The sequence below is a fragment of the Tamandua tetradactyla genome, chromosome 20, assembly GCF_023851605.1.
Source record: "Tamandua tetradactyla isolate mTamTet1 chromosome 20, mTamTet1.pri, whole genome shotgun sequence".
Classification (NCBI taxonomy): domain Eukaryota; kingdom Metazoa; phylum Chordata; class Mammalia; order Pilosa; family Myrmecophagidae; genus Tamandua; species Tamandua tetradactyla.
This window is the reverse complement of record NC_135346.1, coordinates 38,443,085-38,467,371: the sequence shown is the minus strand read 5'-3', so window position 1 is coordinate 38,467,371 and position 24,287 is coordinate 38,443,085. Positions and strand designations below refer to the sequence as shown.

Genomic DNA, 24,287 nt, shown 5'->3' with positions numbered 1-24,287 from the left:
TCGTTTAGTTGCCTAATTGGAAATTCCATATGAACTAAATAGGAACTGTAATGATTATTTTGGAGGACGGCAAGATTCTGAACTCCCTATGGAGGGAAGATTTAATTAGGTTCAGCCTAGTTTTTGAGTTAAGTATGTCTTACTATATAAAAATTTATCTAAACTTAACAAAACAAACATCACAATTACAGTACTTTCTAATAACAAGGATACACGAGCAACACAATTATAGTCCCCTCTAAACACAGGGATTCATGAAGAATTAGAACACCCACTCATTCACCGGGCTGAATAACAGCTTCTTTGGCAAGCTGAGACTTCGGAGTGAGAAAGAGCGGTGTTCTCTAGACCACGCCGAGGTGCTGTCATTTAGTAAATTCTTCCAGAATGCAGTGTGAGGTAAAGGATGAACCTAGCGGAGGGTGATGTTTCATAGTTACTAAAGATTTCTAAATGTGTGGGGCAGGAATGGTTCATAGAGGGAGGGGAAAATAATGGACCTAAAAGTATGGTGTCCACTGAACTTGATGGTCAGCAAATCTGAGAAGTAGATGAATTGTTGAGTTTGATTTCGCCAACCATGTGGCCAGGCTTGCTCTGCCATTCCCTATGTGTGTGGCAAATCCATTTAGTGCTCCTGTAATTGGCCATACTTTCCAACGGGGCTGGGACTAGGGTAAGGAGAGTAAAGTGCCTTGGGCACAGAAGCCCAGGGGGCGCTCGCTCTCAGGGCTGTGTACTTGTGCACTTGTACAGCTCCAAGGTGGGGGGTGGAGCTGCATTCCAGCCCCTGGGCTGTTCTCAGGGCTACACTCCACATCCTCCCATTTCCCTCAGCAGAGGTGAAGTGTTTATACCAAAAATCAAACACACCATGAATGCTGCTGCAGGGGGAAGGAGATTGGTTGGAGAGGGGTACGAAAGAATTTTCTAGATTGATGAAAATGTTCTGCCTGTTGATTGGTTCATTGGGTATACAGTTGCATATATGTGTTAAAACTCAAAGAACTGTAGGTATACTTGTAATGTATGCAGTTTACTGTTATGCTTGTACCTTAATATAAAAGTAAACTTAAAAACATGCTAGAGTATGTCATACCTTAATATATTTCCCAACAGTTATTTTCAAAGATGAAAATGCTAAACCTTGTCTTGGATATTCTCCCAAAGTGGGTCCACATGAGTTGGCTTGAGTCTGCACAGAACTTGGGGGCCGTGACGTGGCTGTGCTCGCAGTCAGGAGGGGCAGTGGGCAGAGCTCTCCGCCGGCCGTCAGGGCGCTCTCACCCCCTACCCACACTGGGGACTCTGGGCTTCTCCTCTCAACCCACCAAAAACTCTGAGCCACATCCGCCTATGTTCCTTTCAGATACTCTATGAAATAAATTTTGAGAAGTAGGGAGCTTTCAAATAGATAGTCCTGGAGGAGACAAAAATTTTCTCTCTTTCTGATTCTCTGACTCTTCTTCTTGCTTTGTCTGAGTCTAGAAGACAGGCTCCGGGGTGGACAGACCTAAATTCAAATCCAAGATCCTCAAATTTAACTAGCTAAACAATCTTGGGCAAATTAATTAAACTCTCTAAGCCTTTGTTTTGAAGACAATACTACTCCATAAGATTGTTGAAGGCTTAAACAAGATAATATATAGAGAGGCACTTAGCAGGGTGCCTGACACATCGTAAGCACCACTGAAATAAAAGCTATTATTATTATTATTTTGATAGGTAAATAAAGAATAAGGAAATAGAGCTTCCTGGTCAAATTTTTCCAGCTGGTTTGGTCACAGTCATGATTCATTTATCTAAAGATTCAGAATAGGCAAATCTATACAGACAGAAAGTAGAGTAGAAGTTGCTTGGGGCTGGAGGGTTGAAGAATGACAGCTAAGGGGCATGGGGCTTCTTTCTGAGGTGGTGAAAATGTTATAAAATTGAGTGTGGTGATGGTTGCACATACCTGTAAACATAGTAAAAACCAATGAATCATACATTTTAAATGGGTGAACTGCATGATATAGGAATTATATTTCAATAAAGCTGTTTAAAAAGAGAGAGAGAGAGAGCTCTCCACAAGAGACTGTACTGAGTTGAGTCTCAAACTGCTGAAGTGTCTGGGGAGAGGTCGAGAAGTGCTGTGTAGGGCTGGTGGAAGGGACTCCTGCCTGGAACTAGAGGTTGGAAGAGATGAGTTCTACCGTTTCCTCCAGAGACTCAGTTCAATGCGTTCCTCCTGGATGCTCAGCTTTCTTAGCAGTCTCTTCAATCCTCACACCCACCCAAGGAGTTTTTAGTACCAAATTTCCCTCAGTACTTCCTGGTAAGCACAAATGAAAATATAATATAAGAAAATTATTCAGCAACCCTCTCCAGTTCTAGGCAGAGAATAATTTTATCATCATTTTACCACACATAAGGGTTTTAAAAAAAATCCCCCCTACAGACCCACTCAGTGCACTCAGGAGGCCTTGTTGGTGTTTCCACATCAGTCTTAGCATAGAAGTTCAGACCTCAGGTGATCACCTAAACTCAGTAAGGACCAGCATGAAATGAGCAGAATTCAAATTTTTAAGTGATCCAGCTCACCCCACACCCCCATTCCCTCAAATACACCACACGCATGCAAGAGGAAATGCACACACATGCAGTAAAGGGCATGCACACGAATCCCCTGAGGGCACCCATCTGACCTGCTGGCTCAATAGGAGGCTGGGCCCTATTGAGAAAATGTGGGAATATGGGAGCCGGGGCATTTTCTGAGGTTTAGCAAAGAAAAACAGGAATGCAATATGACTTGAGACATTGGTAACTTGCCATAACTCTATTACATTGAACCAACCTTGCTAAGTGAATCAGGTTAAAATCTAACATGCCTTCCTTTAGAAACAAGTTATGTGTCTTATCTGTTTAGGACCGCTCACTTAAAAGTCATGTTTGTTTAAATCCACACTGCAAAAAAAAAAATAGGTATCTTTATGAGATTCCAAGAAATAAACAATTTCCATTCAGGAGCTGGAGCCATATTGTTATTGTGTGACACAGATGTGCATTTTTTTAAAAAGCAAAACAATATTTTAAGGAAGGAAAAAATATGGTGAGATCTGATCTGGCAGATTCTAGACATTGTAGCAGTACCTATATATGAACTATTTGGGGGGTGGGGTGGGGGGTGGGGATGCAATGCCTGGGTTAGGGAATTGAGCCCAGGTCTTCAGGCATGGCAGGTGAGCATTTTACCACTGAACCACCCCTGCACGCCATCCCCAGCCCCCCTTTTCAAGTGGCTATAGGAACTTTTAATCAGAAGGTCTCTATCTTCCACCAGATGGTAAACACAGTCAGCCACATGACAATAAGGCCTATTTATTTTGCAAGCTGAATTTGCAGGCAATTTGCATCTCTGCTTTTTTGGAATCACAATTGCTATTTTCAGAGCTCTCAAGAGGAATTACAACTGTTTCTAATTTCCTGTTTTAGTTACAATTTTTCAAAGGCTCTTTGAGCAATTTGAAACCATCCGTCCACAAACCCAAACACAGCTCTCTAATTAAGGTTGGAGAGCTACAGTTCTACTCTAGCAAATCACGTCAGGTCATTAAGACTGGGGTTATGTGGCTAGAAGAGCAACACTGTCCTTGTAGGAAAGGCCACAAGGCAGGATGATTTAAAGGACTCTGAACAATGTCTTTGTGTTCAAATCCATCGCTAGTGCTAAGGGAAAATTGCTGATGCACCTGTCCCTTTTTGATGTTTGGTGAGCTGTAAGGCTGGGTCTCCAACATCTACTTCTGTGCTCTTTCTTGGCTTCCTCAGTTCAGAAAGTTGAAAGATCCAACGAGCTGCTGTGAGAGAACTTAAGAAATGATGTTCCTTGCTTTCTTGCCTTGGAGAAGGCAGAGGGAGAATGGGAATCAAGGGTTCCTGTTCTAAGACATTGCATCAACCCTATAAATACTTAGAGATGCAAAAATTTTTGGAGGAAACCAGTGGCACCCCTTTCCCTTATACTCTGTACCCAATGATAACAACATATGTGTATAAATGCTTTTCTGTTTATGAATGTTTCCACATATTAATTCCTTTGTAACTGCCCAATTGCATTTTCTCTGGCTGCTACAACATACTGCCACAAACTTAGTGGCTTAAAGCAACAGAAATTTATTTTTTCACAGTCTGGAAGCTAGAAGCCCAAAATCAGTATCTCTGGGCCAAAACCAAAGTGTTTGTGGGACTGGGCACCTGCTAGAGGCTCTAAGGGAGAACCTGTTCCATGCCTTTTCCAGTTTGTGGTAGCAACTAACATTCTTTGGCTTGTGGACACCTCCCTCCAATCTTCAGGGCCAGCACCCTAAATCTCTCTCTGCTCTGTTTCATGTCTTTCTCTGCCTCTTCCTTATACAACCCCTTGTGATGGCATTCAGGTCCCACCCACACAATCCAGGAGAATTTCCCCATCTCAAGATGCTTAACTTAATCCAAGTAAAGTGGCATTTATAGGTTCCAGGGATTATGACCTGATATCTTTGGGGGCCACTATCAGCCTACCATACCAGGTAAGGCAGGTACAATCATCTCCATTTAGCAGATAGGAATCTGAAGCTCATGCAAAGTGAAATGACCTGCCTGAGGAGAAATACAAGAAGATATTCTGCCATGTGCATCAGTTGTTAGAATAATAAAATTCTTCTGGACCAGAAGGTAAATGATTTTGTGGAGCTAGGAGTTGTACCCCACAGACATGAGGGTGGCTGTGGCGGTGGCAGCAGGGAAGCAGGTGCATTGTTAGAGGGGTTGCAATGGGGCCCAGGTACAGAGCCCTGGTCCAGGCCAACTGAGTCTTAAGTCCTAAAACTATCAATTTAATGGGGAAAGAATTGCAAGAATGCGATGAGTTTCCTTGAGGTCAAATTGTGGTTCAGATAGGCATCATGAGCTAGTGACAACCCTGTAAAACGGGGCATCACATCAATAATCTGTAAAGACCAAAAAATTACTGGGAAATTATTGGAATAATTTAATGAATGATTTACACCACAACCTATTTCACTTGGAAGGTAATTTTATGATAGACTATATGATTTGCCTTATTTAGAGAACTCATCTTTACATTTTTGATAAATTTGTCATCTTTGATTATTGGACTGGCTATTAAATGTTTTTCACGTTTAACAGCACCCCTAAGTGACACAGCCCTTAGGGAAGAGTACTTGGGACCCCAGACTTCTGACCCCAGAGCAGGGTGCGTTCAGAAGAGGCAGCCCCTGTCGGTCATATTTCTCTGCCTCTCGTCAGTTACATGTAGATGGGTGGATGTTCTCTACAATGCCTTTTGGTTCCTTGCCTGTTACCATTGTTCTGGAGCCTACAGCAGTCTAGAGCTCTGTCTCTGCCTCTCAAGAAAAGCTAACCACCTGGCAAAGAGCTATCAGTGGCTGAAGGGTCCTCATAGGTTACAGATTGGCACAGAGAGAATAGCAGTGCAACAGTGACACCTCTCAGAGCAACACTGAAAATGTATTAATTCCACTAAATAGTAGGCTTGGGAGGGGCTGAGATGGGAAAGTCATGTTGGATATGTGTTTCCACAATTAAATAATAGAGAGGGAGAAAAAGAGACTAAGGAGACAATGACAATTAAATGCAGTCCATGATCCTAGGCTGGAATTAATAATGGAGGAGAAAAGGCCCAAAAGGACATTAGTGAGACCTACGAAAATATAAGAATATAGATTGTAAGCTTTATATCAATGTTAAATTACTTAAACTTGATGACTGTACTTGAGGTAGTTACCTTAATGAACATTATTGTTCTACAGAAATGTACACAGATGCATTAGGTGTTCAAAAGGAACATCACATATATTACCTATACCCCAAAGCTTAGAAAATAGATAGAAGAATATATGGAGAGATGGATAGGATAATATGGCAAGTGTGGCAAATATTAAAAGTTGGGAAACTGGAAATTTATGTGGAGGGTATGTGGAGTATGCAGGAGTTCCCTGAATGTGTTATGTATCATTTTTGCAACTGTCCTATAAGTTTGAAATTATTTCAAAATAAAATAAAAAATAAATAAAAGAGGCTGTTTACAGTTCAGGCTCTAGAGATCAGCAGACTTGGCTCTTTCATTGCTCTGCCATTCCCTACTTTTGTGATGGTGGTCAAATTAATTAACCTCTCTGAGCTTCAGTTTCTCCCTTTGTAAAATGGGGATAGGAAGGCCTACATTAAAAAGTTGTTGCCTGGGTAAAATGAGAAAGCATGTGTAAAATGCACCAAAATGTTCCAGCTAGCCAGCTGGAACATATGAGTTTCACTGTCTTCTTTGAACTTTTCTACAATCTTTAAATTCTGTATAATGAGCATATAAGTTTAAAAAAATGAAAACAAAACTGTCTTAAGATAAAAAGAAAGGCACAAAGTCCAATGCTGGGGGCAAACCTGGCTTGTCCATTCTAGCCTCATATGAGCCAACTCAGGAAATGCCTCTGACCCACTGATCTTTCCTTTTTTATAATAACAGTGTCCATTGCTAAGCCCAGCACTTTACAGACATGGGTTCATCGAACTGCTGCAATAACATTATATAAAGTCAGGTATGGCTGACAGTCCCATGTTTCAGATAAATAAACTGAGGTACAGAAAAATGAGGAAATATATCCAAGCCCACACAACCAGGATTTGAACTCAGCTTGGGGATTCCAGTACCTCCAGTGTGAACATTATCTTCTCCCCTTTGCCAGTCCAGGTTTGGGGTCACATCACCCCTTCACTGCTACCTTCAGGAGGGGGACTCGGAACCCTGCTCTGGGCTGACTGCCTCTGACAGTTGGTTTACACTGGTCTTTTTGAACTTTCCTACTGGTGTAAACCAACCAAGGACTGCCTCGCCTGGTAGCTAAAGAAGCCACAACTTGGATATACTGTGAAAAGGTCCTTCTTGACGGCACAGTAAGAATGAGCTTGCCTGGGGTGCTGTCTCCTGAGGGGTTTCCAGGCGATTTATCACATTCACAGAGGGTTCCACTGGCTCCTCTGGGTTCTGACTGCCCACTAGAGAGGCTGAGTCCTGGACTCAGCAGCAGGGACCTGGTCTCCACTCTCAGCTCTGTCACTGCTCAGCTATGTGGCCTGAGGAGTGCCATTTCTTCTGTCTGGATCTGTGAAATAAGAGGACTTCCAGGCCTCATATTCTCGGAGCATCTTACTGACTCAAACATTCAAGTTCAAGATGTTATCCAGGAACACTAAAAATAAATTCTTACTTTCTGTGGAAAAAAGGATGATTGAAGTTCCCACCCAGAAACCCTTTATGCCCTCCAAACTCTGGTATTTTCATTCCCCTCAAAATAACCTTTTAAAAAGGGACCTGTAAACCACATGCATTGTCCTTTCTGTAGAAAGGACGCTTTTATGCTCTGCAGGGAGCCACTATTAGCACTTGGGAAGAGCCATGTTGCACTTATTACAGCAGATTTAAGATAGCCCCCTGGCGAGATCGAACCACGGGACAGCCTCACAGCAAGTGTCTGATCAAGGAACCCTGATGTCCCAGATTCCACGGCCCATGGAGACCCTTGGCCAGCGGAAGGTAAGGTGACTCACCAGGTCATAACTTTTCAGAACTTTTTCATTGTTTTCTATATGAATTACAAGAAGACCTTAATGAGTTCACGTTGACCAAGAACCAAGAAGAAAATAGCCAGCTTTTTTAAACACGTGATTTTTGTAAAATAATTTAGGTCTAAATTGAGTTACTTTTCATCCTCTACTTCAGACCAGTTCTGTGATCATCTCAACAGAATAATGGCAATGTATTCTTATAAGGTTTAGGGAACAGGAAGGGAAAAGAATCTCAGTGGCAGGTATACCTTTGTGGGAAATGGGAAATGGGCCAGGAAGCAAAGTCAGGATTTCTGAATGGAAAGGAACTTTGGGGATCCTCCAATTCAGGAAGAGTGAACAGTTTCCGTTTCTGGGGTCAACTCTGATTGGTAAGCAGTGTCTTGGGATGCTTGTGTTGAGAAGCAACTCTGAGGCTGTTTCCAAGCCCAACTGGAAAGAACACAGTGTTAGTTTCCTGTGGTTGCTGTAACAAATTGCTACAAACTTAGGTGACTTAAAATGACAAGAAATTTATTCATCACAGTTCTGGACGACAGAGGTCCAAAATCAGGATGCTGCCAGTGCCTCGTTCCTTCCGAAGACTCTAGAGCAAGATCCTGTCTTGATTCTTTGAGTTTCTGATAGCTTCTTAGCTCGTGGCACTAAAACTACAACCTCTGCCTCTGTCTTCACATGGCCTTCCCTCTGTGTTTTGTTTCCACCTCTTTCTCCCCTTTTTTTAATAAAGACACCAGTCAGTGGTTTTAGGGCCCACTCTAAATCCAGATGATTTCATCTCATGGATTCTAACTAATCATATCTGCAAACGCCCTTTTTCAAAATAAGATAACATTCTGATGTTCTGAGTGTACGTGAATTTGGGGGGACACTATTTGACCCACTAGAAGCACCATGATGGCTTAGCTAGCTTGACAAAGGTGGAGGACTGGGCAGGAGTGGGCCTCGGGCCATCTATATGCTGTTTGCCTCTAGTCTGGGTCCAGACCGTTACAGGTGATGGACCTGAGGCCCAGGGAATACACAGGTCTTGGCCAGGGCCACATAAGTAATGCCACAGGAGACAAGACTAAAGAAGGAAAGGGATACAGAGGTGGGGTAGGGGGTAGGACAGGATACAGATGACTGCTACTGTTTTACTTGTGGGAAAACTGAGAAGGACATCTATACATTGAAACCAAGGTCCTAAGAGGATCTGCACAGGAAAAGAAAACGGGGGAAATGATCACCAATTAGAGGGGAGGTTTAGGAGCCTTGGAAGATTTTCTACCACCCTCAGGATTAACTTGCAGGGGACTGTTTGCCTTTTTTTTTTTTTTTTTTTTTTTTTGCCAAACGGTTGAAAGCTTCTCTCACTGGGCAAAAGCCTTTTCAGCCTGGTCCCTGAAAGCATCGTGCGTATAGATGCCTGCTGGTTGCCATGGTGAATGATGCTGATCTGAAGAAATGAATAATGTGAGCGTTGGGGGCGACAGTGGGATTACTCAGACAGCGGCGAGAGAGACATCAAGGAGAGCCCACAGCGGAGGAGGGGAGAAGGCACCATTCGTTCAGCTTTGGTCCACACTGACTCTGAGGTTGAAGCTCTAACCCGATACACTGAAGCATCAGGTAAGGGTTGTAAACAACTCTTCTTGGAAATGTAAATGGCTTGTCCTTTCCCACCAAGCGTGGTGAGAGGCCGGGCGTGGCAATGCTAATAGCTAAAAATGGGGGGTGGGGGTGGGAGTGGGAAATTTAGAAACAGAAGGAGTGGAAGGAAAATAAATAAGGAAAACTGATTTAGTCCTAAAAGCTGAGGATGCCGCTAGTGCCTTGACAAAAAGCTCTTAAAAATGTCTGCTGTGGGAGAACTCAGTCCGCGAAGCCAGCCAGAATGCAAGGCAAACAGGAGAAAAGATGAATGACGAGAATTATGATTCTTGATTACTCCTGATGGAAGGGTTTTTTACAAAGTCGGTTTCCTAAGTATCCTAAGTAATGAATTAAGCCTTTTTCATTGTGGCTGGAAGTGTATTTGTAGGGATGTGTGGGGTATTGGGATAGGGTAGATGGAGCTGTAAAGGAAGGAGAGTAAGAGACAGCAAAAATATTCCTAGTCTCCTTGGCAATGACATTCCCTGGAAGGTTCTAATTAAACCTGTCTATTCCCTCTATTATCCGTTTGTTTTTTTCCCCCCGAGAAGAATTTTCCAGCCAAACGGAAAGCAACGATTTCCCTTACTGAGCATTTTAATTCACTGCCATCCTTACAGAAGACAAACAGGCATTGAAAAAAATACTCAACCCTGTGCATCTTTCTGCAGTTCAACTCTCGTAGGAATATGGGTGTAAAAATAGGAGGTGGGAGGGGACAGGGGAGAGAGAAAAGCAGCTCATAATAGAAATCAGTTTGGCTTAATATCCAATTCAGGTTTAAATCCTTTTGACTGCTTTTTACTATGTCATTGCAATCTAAAACAAAATTGTCTGTATTTCTAGTTAGAGACAGGAGGGGCAAGAACAAAGCAGGGTGAGACCTATATGCAAACATTCATAGATGAAGAGGACTATCCCCAAATTTTAGATCAGTGGAAATTCAATGGAGGGGAAACTTCTCTCTCAGGTAGATGGACATAAAGAGGAACCAAAGAGGCTGAAGGTGGCTCTCTCTTGCTAAAGCAGTAGGTGTGCTAGTAATCAAAATAGGGCTGGAAAAACAGCAATGGGGTCTCAGCCGTAACACCTCATTTTCCAATAATGTTCTGTTTACTAGACCCAGCAGCGTGGCGTTTGGAAGTACAGCTAATTGGTTAAGTGGCTTTGAGTCCTGGTTCTACTTATGAGCTGAGGGATCTCAGATGGCTCATCTGTCAAATGGGGAGCCGCCTCAGAGGGTGTGGTGGAGAATAAAGTCTATTCTTGTATGTCGAGCATCTCGCCTGGCCTGTGGCCCAGCAATGACTCATGAACTGTGGGTGGTTATGATCATGATTGAGATTTATAGTATCAGTGTAAGAAATAGTAGTTACGCTGGTATCAGGAGCTGATTGTCTCGACCTAGGAAACAGTTCCTGGGTATCCTTAGCTTTAAAGGAACAAACAAAACATGAACAGACACTCTGGGGAGAAATGAACTGTCAAGGGGCGACGAAGGGAGTCTCCTTTCACTAGAACTGCCAATAGAACTGGAAGACCAAAAAAGCAGTATGCAGAATGCTCTAGATAACTGAGCTCACAGCATCCAGACAAGAGGGGAAATTTCAGGGGAAACAATTGCCTGAGTAGATGTCACAGACCTGCAGTGACTGAGGTAGGGACTCTGTGGTTCTCATGATTTCTCCTTTGATTGCCTTTCTCCTTTCTTTCTTAAGGGTTGGGAATTAACCTACATTTACAGGAGCTGAGTCTGGGGGCGAAGAGTCTGGGGGGATGTGGGTGCATATGCCTCAGCTCCCAAGGCCACGAGCTTTGTCATGAGGCAAACCCAATTTAAACTCTTGTTCTACCACTTAAGCAACGTAGCCTCTTAGCCTCCAGTCCCGACAGCCCTGTCGCATGGAGTGACATGAGTCTCCATGTCAAATGCTCAGTAGGTGGTGGCTACGACAATTGAATACGTCAATAGGGGGATGTCACTCTTCACTTTGATTCTGGTTCTAGAATCGGGATGAACATCGAGGTCGGGAACATTTCTTACACGGGAGCCATCATCTCCTGGTCGTCCTCGGAGCCCTGCCTGGAGGACTATTACCATGTTATGTATAGGCCCAACTGGAACAGCATCTTTTCTGGCTATCTTCGCTATAGCTTCCACCACGAGGAGAAGGTGCCTCGAACGATCAGCTCCGTGGCGCTTGAACATCTCGCTCCTTCCACTCTCTATTTCCTGTGCATCAGCTGCAAGAAGGCCGCCTTCCCCTACAGGCACTACTGCACCATGTTCCACACCCTGGATAAGAGCCCGCTGGCCGCTGGGAGCTCCCTGGTGGACCCACAAATCTCCCTGTGGGTGCTGATGGCCATCCTGCTGGCTTGCTTTACGGCCGTCTTGGCCTTCATTTGCCTCCAGTTCTGGTGCATCCGCTGCCATGAGCCGCGATGGTCTTACCGAGCGGGCCACATGGAAGAAGCCAACGGGCTGGTGAGATGGCCAGAGGAGGCCCCGGCTCTTGGCCAGAGGGAGGAAGAACTGCAGGGGGTGCCCCTGGTGGAACTGCCACGCAAGAACTCTGCCGCGGGAGCTGAACCAGAAGCGGACGCGGCCCTGGACGCCCCGGAAGTGGGTGCCTTCCACAGGGAGCGCGGTGGCCCACCCGCCGCCCTGCCTCTCTGTGGGGAGTGAGAGGCGGGGAGGAGACAGCGCTCATCACATAGCCAAAAATCCTGTGCACTGTAGATCTTTTGTAAAAAAAAAAAATTGTCTGTAGACTCCCCATTTCTCTGCCTCAAATGACAGTGTTGTGTGTGAATGAGGTGGGATGAATGCCTCGTGAGAAAGCGTCTCAAACTGGAAAACGCATACGCCAGGGGTACGCCAAGGGAGAAACAGGACATCTCTTCAGGAGTCTCCTTTTGGAGGTCCAGTTAAGAGTTAAAAGCATCATGTTAATATTAAAGCAAACTGAGATATTATCATGGGGTAGAAAGTGAAATGTGTATAACTCAAAGCACAATGCTCCCAGGACACTTTTTGGTTGGGCTCTCGGAACTATGTTTCAGTGGCTGGGATAGGCATCCAGTCTTGTCTGCCTTGGGGGATTATGCTGGAAAGGCAGCAGAAGCATTGCTCTACAGTGTTTTCCACATTTCAGGCAGGCACACATCACCTCTTACCCGATCTTCATTTTTTTTTTTAAACCATAGACTACCTTTACTATTGTTAATATTTCTCTTAAAATTGGCTCATGTTGGAAACAAACTTATTTTAAAAAGATGGCCTTCCATAAATGAATTTTTTTTCATAGATGAAAACAACAACATGAACAGTACCTTCCTGCTATAAATAGAAGGGAAGCACCATAAAAATAAATATAATGAAAACAAAGTCATATTAAATTTGACTTAGATTCTACTGTCTGCTCTGCTCTAGGCTTTAAAGCTCCTTGCTTATATTTGATAAGAAGGGAGAGTAGTCAGTGCTGGAGAGCTAATATAGGCATATTAGCCCCAAAATAAGACTCTTTTTGATATCATCATTAAGGTTCGATAAAGAATTGGGAAGGAATCTTATTTTTACTTTATGAGACAATGTTATTTCATGCCATGTTTGTGAACCACATAAATTACTGCCTGTAAATTTCCCTGGATTTGCGAAAATCGCTTTGGCTAGATTAGCGGTGTCAGAGAGGACATTTGCATCTTCCCAGGATCGCCCTCGGACCTTCTATACCCCAGCTGCAGGCCCAGCGGATGGGAATTTATCTTGGTTAACCACACTTCCAGAACAAGGGCTCCCCACCTAGGGGAGTACCTTCTCTAACACTTTTATTTGTACTGTTAGTACCTGTAACTTCATCTGTGCTCACTTTTTGAGAATGTGGTCAAAAGTGGCTGTTTTTATTTTACTGCAAAGAAAAATGCTGGCACTTTTGTTGTTGTTGTTGATATTTTCCCCTTTCAGGGTCAGTCTTTATTCCTCCCATACAGTAAGAAATGAATCTTCTACTTACATAGTGTGAGAATTTGTGAATACTGTTCCCCTGCCCCTGCCATGGTTATGGAATGGAACTCAGTGAGGACAGAAATTTTATCTGTTTTGATCCCTGATGTTATTTCCAGCATGCAGAATCTAGCCCAGTGTCTAGCATACAGTGGATGCTTTAAAAAATGTTTGTTCAATGAATTGCACAAGAGGATTGACTGGCTTCGAAAAGGGATACCATTTGGGAGGGTTTACTTAGAGCCAGGATGTGTATGTATGAGCATGAGCAGCAAGGAAGCAGGAGAAGACCTCTTTTCTCAGCTCTAGCTCATGCTGTCCAGGATTCCCTTCAAAGCTCCACCTTCCCTATCTCAGCCTGTCTTTAAATCTCTCTATGGAGTGCAAACTCCCTGAATCACAGTATGATATTACAATGAATCAACTGAGAAGCAAGAGGAGATGGGAAGCCATGATGAGAAGCCCTACAGATCTATTTCCCTGTTCACCTTAGTGAAGTCCTAACAGCCCCTGCCCTGTTGCCAGCTCTGCTAGGACTGTGCTTGTCCCCATCCCTGCTGGTAGTGAACAAATAAAGATGAATATACTCCTAGTTGTTTCTGCCTGTCTCACTGCTGCCTCTTCAGCTCCACATTTTCTTGCTTTCCCAACTAGGAAATTCTTTTTTACCTGTTTTTTTCCACACTAACCCTCTCATAGGTAAAGCACGGGCGGGACCACTCACCTTGGAGCCATAGAGGTAATAAGGCTGGACATTGGCAGGTTTATCTCTTTGTGGTTCTTGGGTGAAGGGAATAGCAGTTCGGACAAAACTGGTAGAAGAGAAAAGATGGGACAGGAATTAACTGGGCTCTCCTATTATTCTTTCTGGGACATGACAGAGTGGGAACCCCTTCTGAGCAGGGGTTCTGAGCCTCATTTATGTGACTGTCCACAAAGCTACGAAACTCTGTTGATATCCTCTCATTCAACTTCTGTCTTCTTTCCATAGATGGGAAAGCTGCAGTCCAATTCACAGGCCTGGCTTGGGATTTGTGGCTGCTCAGAAGAACAGTGGGCAAGAGAGGGAGAGTGGGCTGGGCCTGAAAATAGTCCTTTATCAGGGATCCCATTCCTCCACCCCCAATTTGGTTTCTCAAGAGCCTGGATTGGCAGATTTTTTTCTATAAAGGCCAAGACAGCAAATATGGTAGGCTTTGCAGGACAGATGGTCTGCCATAAGTATTTGACTCTGCCACTATAGTGCAAAAGCAGCTGTGGGTGAGTGGGTGTGGCTAGGTGACAGTAAAATTTTATGAATTTCATATAATTTTCACTTGTCATTAAATATATGCTTCTTTGAATTTTTCCTCAACCATTTAAAAATATCAAAACCATTCTCAGCTCATAGGCTATGCAAAGAGAGGTGGCTGTACGTAGTTTGTAGACCCCTGTTCAAGAGGGTTAGAAGTGCCTAATCTTTACAGAACTTTAAGTTTGTCTTGTCCAGGTGAATTTCTGGGTCCCTTCCATCCATTTAACATAATTGCAGCCCCAGGAATACTGAGAAAACCTGCAGATGCCTATACTTTTGCACATCCTTATGTATTTGGTTGGTTTGTATGTACAGGACTCACCTCTTCAACCAGGGTATAAATCTCTGAGGGGACAGAAGGGATCAGGTCTTCTGCTGACCCTGGTGCTGGCCCAGGGCTGTGCACTTTATAGCACCATGTTGCACTGTCATGCACATGTGTTCTCTGCAAACGTATCTATGTTTGGTGCATGCACACATTCAGATATGTAAATGTCCTTATAAGAGTACACTTTGATCACATCACTCTCCTGTCTCAAACTCCTCCAAGCCTCATACACGCCCAATCCTAATATGCCCTACAGAGCAGCACATGGTCAGGTTCCTGCTTCCTCTGCTTCTTTCTTCCTGCTCAAGGTACCCATCCCATCCCACCCACTCCACCCGTACCAGTCTCCTGGTTTCTTAGAAACTTTGCCTAGAAAATTAAGGTGCCTTTCTGCCTTATTTATTTCTTCTTTGCATCTCAACTCAAGCATGACTTTGCCAGAGAGGTGTTCCTTGAAGCACACACCACCTTCTTGGGCTGGCCCCTTTATCCCTCTCATGTCTCTGCTGGCTTTCCTTCATCTCCTTGTTTGCTGTTGGTAACAGTACATCTCCTGTGCAACTGACTGGCCATCTGCATCTGCTTATAGTCTGATGGCTCCAGGAGGTAGGCAGGTGTCTGCTTGTTTGCCACGGCACCCCCAGCCTCCAGCACTGAGCCTGCGCCCAGGAGGAGCTAGGGAAACGCCTGCTGCAGGAATGAACCGACATGTGTGCGAGGCCTAGTTTGGAAGAGGCAGCTGGCCACTCCCCGGTCCCTAGTCCCTGCCCCCTTTTAGCACAGTGACGCCCTTACCGGTTCGTGGACCCATTGTAGCAGTAGTTGGGGAGGAAGTCAAAGTTCAGCTCCCAGAAGACGTGCAGGGTGATGCGGCCATAGGGGGCGGACACGTTATGGTTGGCCTCCCGGAACATGGCATCAAAGCTGTCCAGAGTCATGTGCTTACACAGCAGCCGGTGCGTGAGCCGGTTGATCTCCAGCAGCCACTCCAGCTCCTGCCCAGAGAGAGAATCAGAATGGCTGAGGACTTACACGCAAACCCTGTGCACATTCAGCACTTTACCAGACAGGACGCTTTCATGCTCGTGTGGAGACTCCCTGACAACCGCCTAACTGCCTTCATGGGCTCCCAAAATGGCAGGAGCCTATTTCCCTTCTTTTGAGAAATGGAAGGAATCGTCAGACCATGCCTGGGGGGAGGGTGGTTAGGCTGCACATCTATACAAATCCCCTGTTTAAACCCCTTAGGTTGGGGTATGCAGCTGGGGCAGTGGTAGAATGCTTGCCTTGCATGCAGGAAACCCAGGCTCAATTCCTGGACCACGTGCCCCGCCCCTGCCCCCTGACCAAACCAAACAAAACCCTTAGGGTGGCAAGCATGCTTGCTTGCTTTTTTCCAGTTTCTACATTAGTGAAGAAAAAGCCTGTCCCTCCGTATTGCAAGTAAAATTAAAGAAAGTCGTGACTGGATGTCACCAAAGGCTCTATCTCTGCTCAGCAGAAAGCAATAATAAGAGCTTATTAAGTGCTTGCTATTAGGTTGAGCCATATGAAACTGCTGCTTTTTCAGGTTGAACACAGTTGAACATTGGTAGTTTTCTACAGTTCAACCCCATACGTGCGAAGCAATAGTCTAAGCACTTTATATGAGTAAAGTTATTTAATGGTCCTAAGACCCCCAAGATGTCAGTGTTACTGCTGTCCTTAATGTACACACAAAGAAATGACACTTTGAGAACTTAAATAACTCGGCTTCAAATCTAGGAAGTTGGGCTCTAGGCTCCACATTCTTAACTACTGTATACTCTAACTCTCTATAGGAAATTTTAAAAGAGAGGCTGAGGGGGAACCCCTGCTCCTTTGGACTGTAGATGTCCCAGTCACGGAGGGGATGGTCACACGTGGAGGGAGAGGTTCGGCCACATGCCACGGGCAAGCGCTTTGCAGCCTGTCCCCAATGACAAGTGCACAGTGAGAGCTGCGGGCTTGATCACTTGGAATCCTCCCTACAGACAGAGAGTGGGGGCAGAATGGCTGACACCCAGACACAGCAGGACCTGCATTTTCCAAGAAATAAAAAGACAGAGAAACCTTTTTGGTTAGCTTTGGTCTCTTGTGCTACTACTTTTCTATCACTGCTGTCAAAAGGAATCAAAGCACAGTCTTTTCCAGAGAGAGAAAGCATCCCTAATTTTGTGATGCCCTAGGATGCTCAGACATTGTTCTGGTTAAGACATCTTGTGAACTCGGTCCAACTGTCCCAGTTTTATAGAAGAGGAAACTGAGGCTTGACAGTTAAGTAAATTGCTTGGGGTCACAGGGGGAGTAGTAATAGGTCTTGGGATGCAAACCCAGGTCTCCTGATTCCAAACCATGAGCTCTTGGCCCTGAGACACAGCTGCCTGGAATAAGGGAGCAGGGGCTACAAAAGCCCTTTGCAAGGTAAAAATAGTATTACAATAGGAAGTTTAAAAGATCAGTCAGACAGCATGCCAGCACACAGCTGGAGGTGGGGTAGCAACTGGGCAACTTAAGCAGCTGGGCCACAAAGCTGCTTGTCTAAGGTCAGAGGCGGCAGCCCCCATGAGGGATTCAATTTTGTTCTTTTCAGCAAAAGCCCCCATTTCCCCTTCCCCCACCATAATCCTGGCTGGAGTCAGCTGGGTTCCAGTCTTGGCCCTCTGCCTCTCTGAAACTCATTCTTTGGCTCTAAAATGGGGGAGTAAAAGCTCCAGACAGGGCAGGTAAACGAGATAAGCTGGATGTAGGGGAAAGAGTCCTGGAGGTGGGTCGTGTATGGCAAATGTGGGGGGGGGGCACGTCATGCCAGGGTAAAGGCATGTTACTTAGCACCCCCTAACACCCCCTTCCCATCCCACTGTGCCCACTGTTGCCAGGTGGGTATCTGGCTGAGTGATGGCAGACCCTGTCACTTTTCAAAAGAAGGCTGTCAATCCTAAAGAACACCTAGGGCAATATATGATTCCACAAGGGTTCCAGGCACTAGAGTAACTTTCCAGAAACCTACAACCTCCAGATGGGTCCCTGGTCCAGATAAGTCCTGAAACCTAGCCCAACCTCTCCAGAACATGAGCTAGTTCCATCTCCGTACTCTATATTAGTGACAGACCCTTCCAATAGCAAAAATTTAGAATTGCTATAGCCCAAACACCCCAAAGAGAAGTATGGAAAGATCAAAGGTGATGGTGGAATTATACATAAAAGACAGGACTTAACAAGTGAATATGAATGCTGAATCATTAAATTGAAATCTCTTTTAGTCTCCAGTATTTTAGAGCAGCTAGAAGTAAAAACCTAAAATTGTGAAATTGTAACCCATGTCAAAGTCTGAACTATGTTCTACAGCTAATTGTGGTGCTGTGCTTTGAAATTTATAGCTTTTTTAATGTATGCTATTGTTCACAAAAAAAGAAGGAAAAAAAGTTAATTGTGATGATAAGTATTTAGGTCCTCTAGCCTCCTGTATTCTGGAGCAGCTAGAAGGAAAAATCTAAGAGGATCATATGGTAGCACATGACAAACTCTGGGATCTATCCTGTAACTACTTGTTGAGGAGTGCTTTGAAAAAAATTGCTTTTCTATTTTTTTTTTTACATGGGCAGGCACCAGGAATCGAACCCGGGTTCTCGGGCATGGCAGGCAAGCATTCTTACCTGCTGAGCCACCGTGGCCCGCCCACTTTTCTATTTCTTTGCTTTGTATAACATATGTTATACGATACAACAAAAAAAGTTATTAAAAAAAAAAGAAGGCTGTAATCTAGATTTAAATGCTGGCAACTATATTTTTAAAAAAGGACCACCTCTGTGCTGGCCAGGGGTCAAATGCCCTGGGCAGCCAGTCACCCCACCATACTGAAGCAATCTGTCCCTGGCTCAGCAGCGACCCCCCTGGGCCATGGGCGATCATGTGGTTATGTTAAGGAAAGAAATTCTTCAATTTTTAGAGCAACATTCTAAGAAAACTTATAGCTAGAGTGACATGCTGTCTGAACTTGCTTCAAAAAGATCTGGGGGTGGGGGCAGAGATCAGACAAGAATGTCTCATAGTTATCATTGAGACTAGGTGACAGGGAAATCGGACCTGGGACTAGTCTCTACTTTTGTAGATACTGGAAATTTTAAGAATAGCCAAGTTTAAGCATTAACTTAAAAAACAAGAAGAAATCATTCCATCAACTTCTTCATTCAGGGCTGCCTCTATCCGAACTGAGAAAAGTCAACTGTTGGTTCCCTTTAGTGTGGGGAGTAAAGGAAAGGGACCTGTTGACGGTGTGTGTGTGTGTGTGTGTGTGTGTGTGTGTGTGTATGTGTAAGAAAAGTCAACTGTTGGTTCCCTTTGGTGTGGGGAATAAAGGAAAGGGACCTGTTGACGGTGTGTGTGTGTGTGTGTGTGTGTGTGTGTCACAGAACCAGCAGGTGAAGGGGCCTGGGCTGAGATCAGTGACTGGCACGTAGGGAAGGGAGCTCAGAAGGGCAGCCAGAGAACAGGTTTCTAAGCAGTGAGCACAGCAAAGGAGATGAAGAGTGGAAATACAGGATCAACTTTCTGCTTAATTCCCTTTTACTTAGGATGGGTTAAAAAACATTAGCAACAAAAAACACCCCAAAATATATTCAGTTAGCACTGAGTTTATTTCTACAATTACTGAATACCTTGGCACACTGAGGCACCTTGTTATTGTTGCAGATGAGGAACCAGGGAACAATGTTCTAGTGTTCTGTGATTCTGACAGTCTCACAAACATGCATCAGGGTTTCCAATAAATATGGAAGAGCGAGTTCTGAACTGCTAATGTGGGGTTGTAGAACAGTATGCCTTTTACTATGTGATTCAAACTGTATTTCTCCATCTGTTGTGTTCTTCTATCCTCAAAATCAGGAGAGTGCATTTATTTGCCTGCTTGATTCAGGACTCAGCGCTCCAATGCATTGGAACATGCACAGAAGGTTTAAAAGGGCCTGTGAGTGATGCAAGTGTTTTGTGGTTTAGGTGTCTTCTGAGATCATATTAGCTTTGTGCATTAAAGCTGTTTACTGAGAGGCAACACAGAAAAGCCAAGCAGCAGCAATAAAACACCCAAATGGGCACCTTCTGTGCAGTACTGGAAAGAGCTCTCAAACCGGAGACAGAAGACCTTAGTTTTAGCTACACTAGATTACTAACCAGTTCTGTGACCGCAGACAGGGCAGGAAGTGAGCAGGGATCTCAAACTCAGTAGAGAGGGGCCTTGTCACTACTAGATACGAATGGGCCAGTTGGGGTTCCAAGCTTCCGGAAGGTAGCACAGCCCATGGTAAAGGGAGCGCCTAGACATTTCCAGGCAACTGTTGCTATCTGGGTATGCAGGTCTGGGGTTGCCAGAGCTTCTGCGTTTTTATTTGAGGTCTTCCAAATGTTAAATGTCGGCTCAACATTTCAAACACTCTGCAGGTTAAACAAAACACAGCCTGCAGGCTGCCCATTTTCAACTTCAGGATCAGATCTCTGCAAGAGTCTATTTGCTCAGCTGTGCAAAACCAGGGCAAGGGACTGATGGGTCTCTGTGACCTTGCCCAGCTGGGATTCAGGCTGCCTCATCATTGCCCCTGGCAATGGAGTGTCTAAGGTGGAAGAAAGGTCCTAGGGAGCACATTCCTCCGTTTATTTCTGGGTTGAGGATGAAACTTTTCAGCCAGGGAGAGTGAGGCCATCCTGACCCAGCAAGGAGAGCTTCCCTGGGGCCTTGTCTTCACCAGCTTTACAGGAAGTGGGCATTCTCATGGGGGCCATCGCTCTGCCCTGCTGTTTTGATTGTTTTCCCAGCTAAAAGAACACCCTGTGCCTTTCAAGGAGTGGGAGGAGACTATAGACACACTTCAAACCAAATCAAACCATTTTCCCATGAGATAGGGTCATTATAGGGGAGCTAGAAAATTTAGATAAACAAAAAAGAACACAAAAATCCCACCACTCAGAGATAATCACTGTTGACATTTTTGGCACCAACAAAGAAAAACTCTATTTCTCAAAAAGAGAGGAGGCAAAATTATTTCCCAGCAGAATGTATGTTTATATTATTATAGTCTCTTGAAGTAAATGATCTAGGACTGAGGTGTAAGGTGGGCCAGGTCCTCTATTAAGTAAAATAAAATGCCCCCCTGCATTGGGCATTTCCAGGAGAGGATCTCTTTCTGAGAAGGGCTTTTCCAGGTAACCAAAACAATTGATCTGCAAGGATTTGTCCAGAAAATGGAACACACCTTACAAGGGCTGCTGATAAGCAATACCTGGTGATAAAACTAATTTTGGTCCAGTATAGATAGCTTATCAGAATGGATAAGCATACCATACTAAGCAATGTACATCTGTTTCCCACTTTGTAAGATCTACACTCTATGTAAAATGGAAATTTAATGTCAGCCTATCAGAACATTTCCTCACTTGCTTCTGTATTTGCCCTATATGAACTTCTTCTTTCCATCCCCTTGAGGACGCTCCCTTTTACTTTGTGAATGGGATGCTGCCTGATTGGTGAATGGCTCAATAAACTGTGAGATCCTAAATTGCATGAAGATTTTATCAGTTTTGACAATAAGAATGAGATCCAAATGCAACTGCTGATGGCTGAGTTCCTCTCAGATCTGAGCTCCACTCTCTTTGTTTCAGCTCTCCTATCTCACTAGATTTTAGTCCAAAGATTAGCGAATCAATCTTATTGACAGGAAAGCTTAAATTTCGAGCCCAAGACTCTAGACTTTTGGTGTAGTCTGCAGTTTCATTTTGCTATTCCTGGTTTCTTTGTGCACAAGGTAAGAAGTCTTTGTCCTGTGCCCAGGGTAGGAAGTGAAATGATAAAAATGAGATCCTCAAACTCTAAAAACTTTGACTCTCAATCTCTCTGGCACCCTGGCATATTACGTTTTTAAAAATTATGGGGCTGCAAGCTGTGCCTAAGCAATGGCCATTATGTGGAATGTTCCAATTAGACAAGTTTACTTATCTCAGAGGTGCACTTGAGAGAAAGGGTTCTAAAATTAAATAGGCTGAATAAGATGCCTATTGTAATGGGTCCTCAGAGTAAGAAATTAAAAGACTCTAAAATAGCTTATATAAACTAGTGAGTTTTGTATTGCTATGTTTTTCATGTCTGACTCATGGCAGAAAAATTTTAAATTGAAGCTATAAGTTCTCTATTTATGTCTGTCTGTAATGTTTGATGTATATTTTCCTACTTCCAGATGGTAGTACCAAATTAACTTACACATTTCCTTATAAGAGCCCTCTTCAAATTGGCCTAAAGATAAATAAGCACTTATACATGTTAATACTCCTGAAGTCCTAGAAATTAAAGAAACCAAACTTCTCATATTTCCAATTGAAAAAAGTATTTTTAGAATTAAACCCAAATATTTAAAAAAAATTCAAGTTCACATAATTCAGATAAACCTTTGACAAACTGGAGTAGTTTAATATTGTTAATTAAATAAAAACAGCTTTGTCTTCTGAGATACTAATGTTAAGTAAAATACAAGCATACAATTTTATTCTACTTGTGCATGCTCTTGCTACATTCATACTGGCTTAATAATCAAATAAGCTAGCATTGCATCCACTAGGTTTTAAAGATGATGAAAATGTACATTTATGTTTAACCAACTGAGTTATTCTTAAAAGGTTTAGGAGGCAAAGGGGTGAGAAAGAAGGACGGTAGACCGGGAAATTTAAAGCGGGCGGGTTTATTTCTGCGCTCCCAACATGGACGGAGGTGAGTCAGCACCTGGGTGATGGCGTGGGCGGTTTTTAAGCAAGGGTGGGGTCAGACGACCTCCAGAAGCCACGTGTCCGGAAGAGGCGGTTCTCCGGAAGTCAGGTGTCCAGAAGGGGTGGCTCCAGAAGCCATGTTGGGAGGGGCGACACAGCCTCCGCAGCTCCAGTTGCGGTGCCCATCCCCGTTCCGCCACCTAACAGTTCTGACAAACTTTGTATGAAGAACTGTGTTTTATAGGATGTTGGCTTGAAGACCGCTCCCAAGATTTTTTTTGGAACTAAAATATGTAAGATACGCAGGATGTGTTTTTATTAAAGAAAAAGAGAGCAGTTTGCTCCTAAAGTAAAATGACTTTTTGCAAAATGAGAAACAAGAATGTGTGGGACGGTGCCTAATGGATATAGAAAGTTGTAGGTTTGTGGAAAAATAATTTTGTCATGGTCAAGGTTGGCTAAGAGTTGATAGGTTATGAGATTTTAAAGAGTTTTCTTATCAAAGTTACTTTATGCAAAACTAGCATTTGATTTTCTCTCTGTTAAAAAGTTTTCTTGGGTTATTGGTCTGCTCTTAGGAAAAGGTTGTAAAAGGTTTTTCTTAACCATCTGAGTAATCTGCTGAGAAGACAAAAAGACTATTTTATCTAAATCATCTTTTTTATATTGACCTTATTCTTTATTGTTCAAGAGAAAAAGTCTTCTTACTTTGAAAGAACTGTTTTTTTTAAATAATGGTGTTATCTCCTATTTACCTTTAAAATCTTTTGTCATCTTCGTTAAATAGGGAACCAAATACTTCATAGTGACCCATGATCCTATTTAACAAAATATTCATACCTAACAACTTTTTGACCAGAAAAAAAAAAAAAAAAAAAAAATCAAACCCTAAATGACATGGATCTCAAGCTGCCTTCCAGATTTTTCAGAGCGCCCCTGGAAAATCACGAAGGATTTGTTCTTTCACCTTGTAAAAAGAGAAGTACTAGAAATAGATTTATTTGTTATGAGTTGCATGGGAAGTGTTGTCAAATTAAAAAAGATTTTCTCACCTGCTGGTTAAATTTGTAGGGGTAAAATGCTATTCATACATTTCAGGATGTTCAGAAATTGTACAGAGTTCCTAAAGATTTGTCAGTATCCTCACAGATGTCCTAGGACTGATCTGCCTGATATTAGACAGCAGTAGTGTTAGTGGTCATAATTACACTTAATCAATTTTTTTTTTTTTTCACATGGGCAGGCACCAGGAATCGAACCCAGGTCTCTGGCATGGCAGGCAAGAACTCTGCCTGCTGAGGCACCGTGGCTTGCCCATAATTACAGTTATTCTTAAAATGACGTTTAATGAACTCATCAGACTGCTCACTTTTGTAAAACAGTAATAAACTAATTGTGGCCATTTTAATTTGTCATAAAAATATCTAAGATATTTTTTATTCTGATGTTTCCTTGAAAACACATGTTATCAGCTGTAGCCCAGAGTGCTTTGTCTTCAACAAAAAGGGCCATGGAAAGGACTAGGCCAGGGACATTGGGGCTCAGCCTTCTAAGGGCATTGCTTAAATAACTTTGAGACCATACCACTAGACTGGATCGAGGTCTCCAGAATTCTAGTACAGTCAATGGGTTCATGG

At 43.5% G+C, this 24,287-nt stretch overlaps 2 protein-coding genes across 5 annotated transcripts in view; one reads left to right on the top strand and one right to left on the bottom strand.

The window, feature by feature from the left end:
- The window catches only part of CYFIP2 (cytoplasmic FMR1 interacting protein 2), a 151,511-nt gene that overhangs the window by 45,392 nt on the left and 81,832 nt on the right, over window positions 1-24,287 (bottom strand). For all 4 annotated transcript variants that reach the window (XM_077137523.1, XM_077137525.1, XM_077137524.1 and 1 more), the window contains 2 exons: window positions 15,682-15,881; window positions 13,989-14,076 (listed from right to left, as the gene is read on the bottom strand). In XM_077137523.1, the coding sequence (XP_076993638.1) occupies window positions 13,989-14,076; window positions 15,682-15,881 (288 nt within the window). The remainder of the gene's footprint in view (window positions 1-13,988; window positions 14,077-15,681; window positions 15,882-24,287) is intronic.
- Window positions 11,270-12,005, top strand: FNDC9 (fibronectin type III domain containing 9). Its single transcript, XM_077137527.1, has one exon. The coding sequence runs from the start codon at window positions 11,273-11,275 to the stop codon at window positions 11,945-11,947; it is 675 nt and encodes a 224-aa protein (XP_076993642.1). The 5' UTR covers window positions 11,270-11,272; the 3' UTR covers window positions 11,948-12,005.

What these genes read in the sequence shown, in the direction of transcription:
- FNDC9 (XM_077137527.1), top strand. Translation starts at nt 11,273, where the DNA reads ATGAACATCGAGGTCGGGAACATTTCTTACACGGGAGCCATCATCTCC.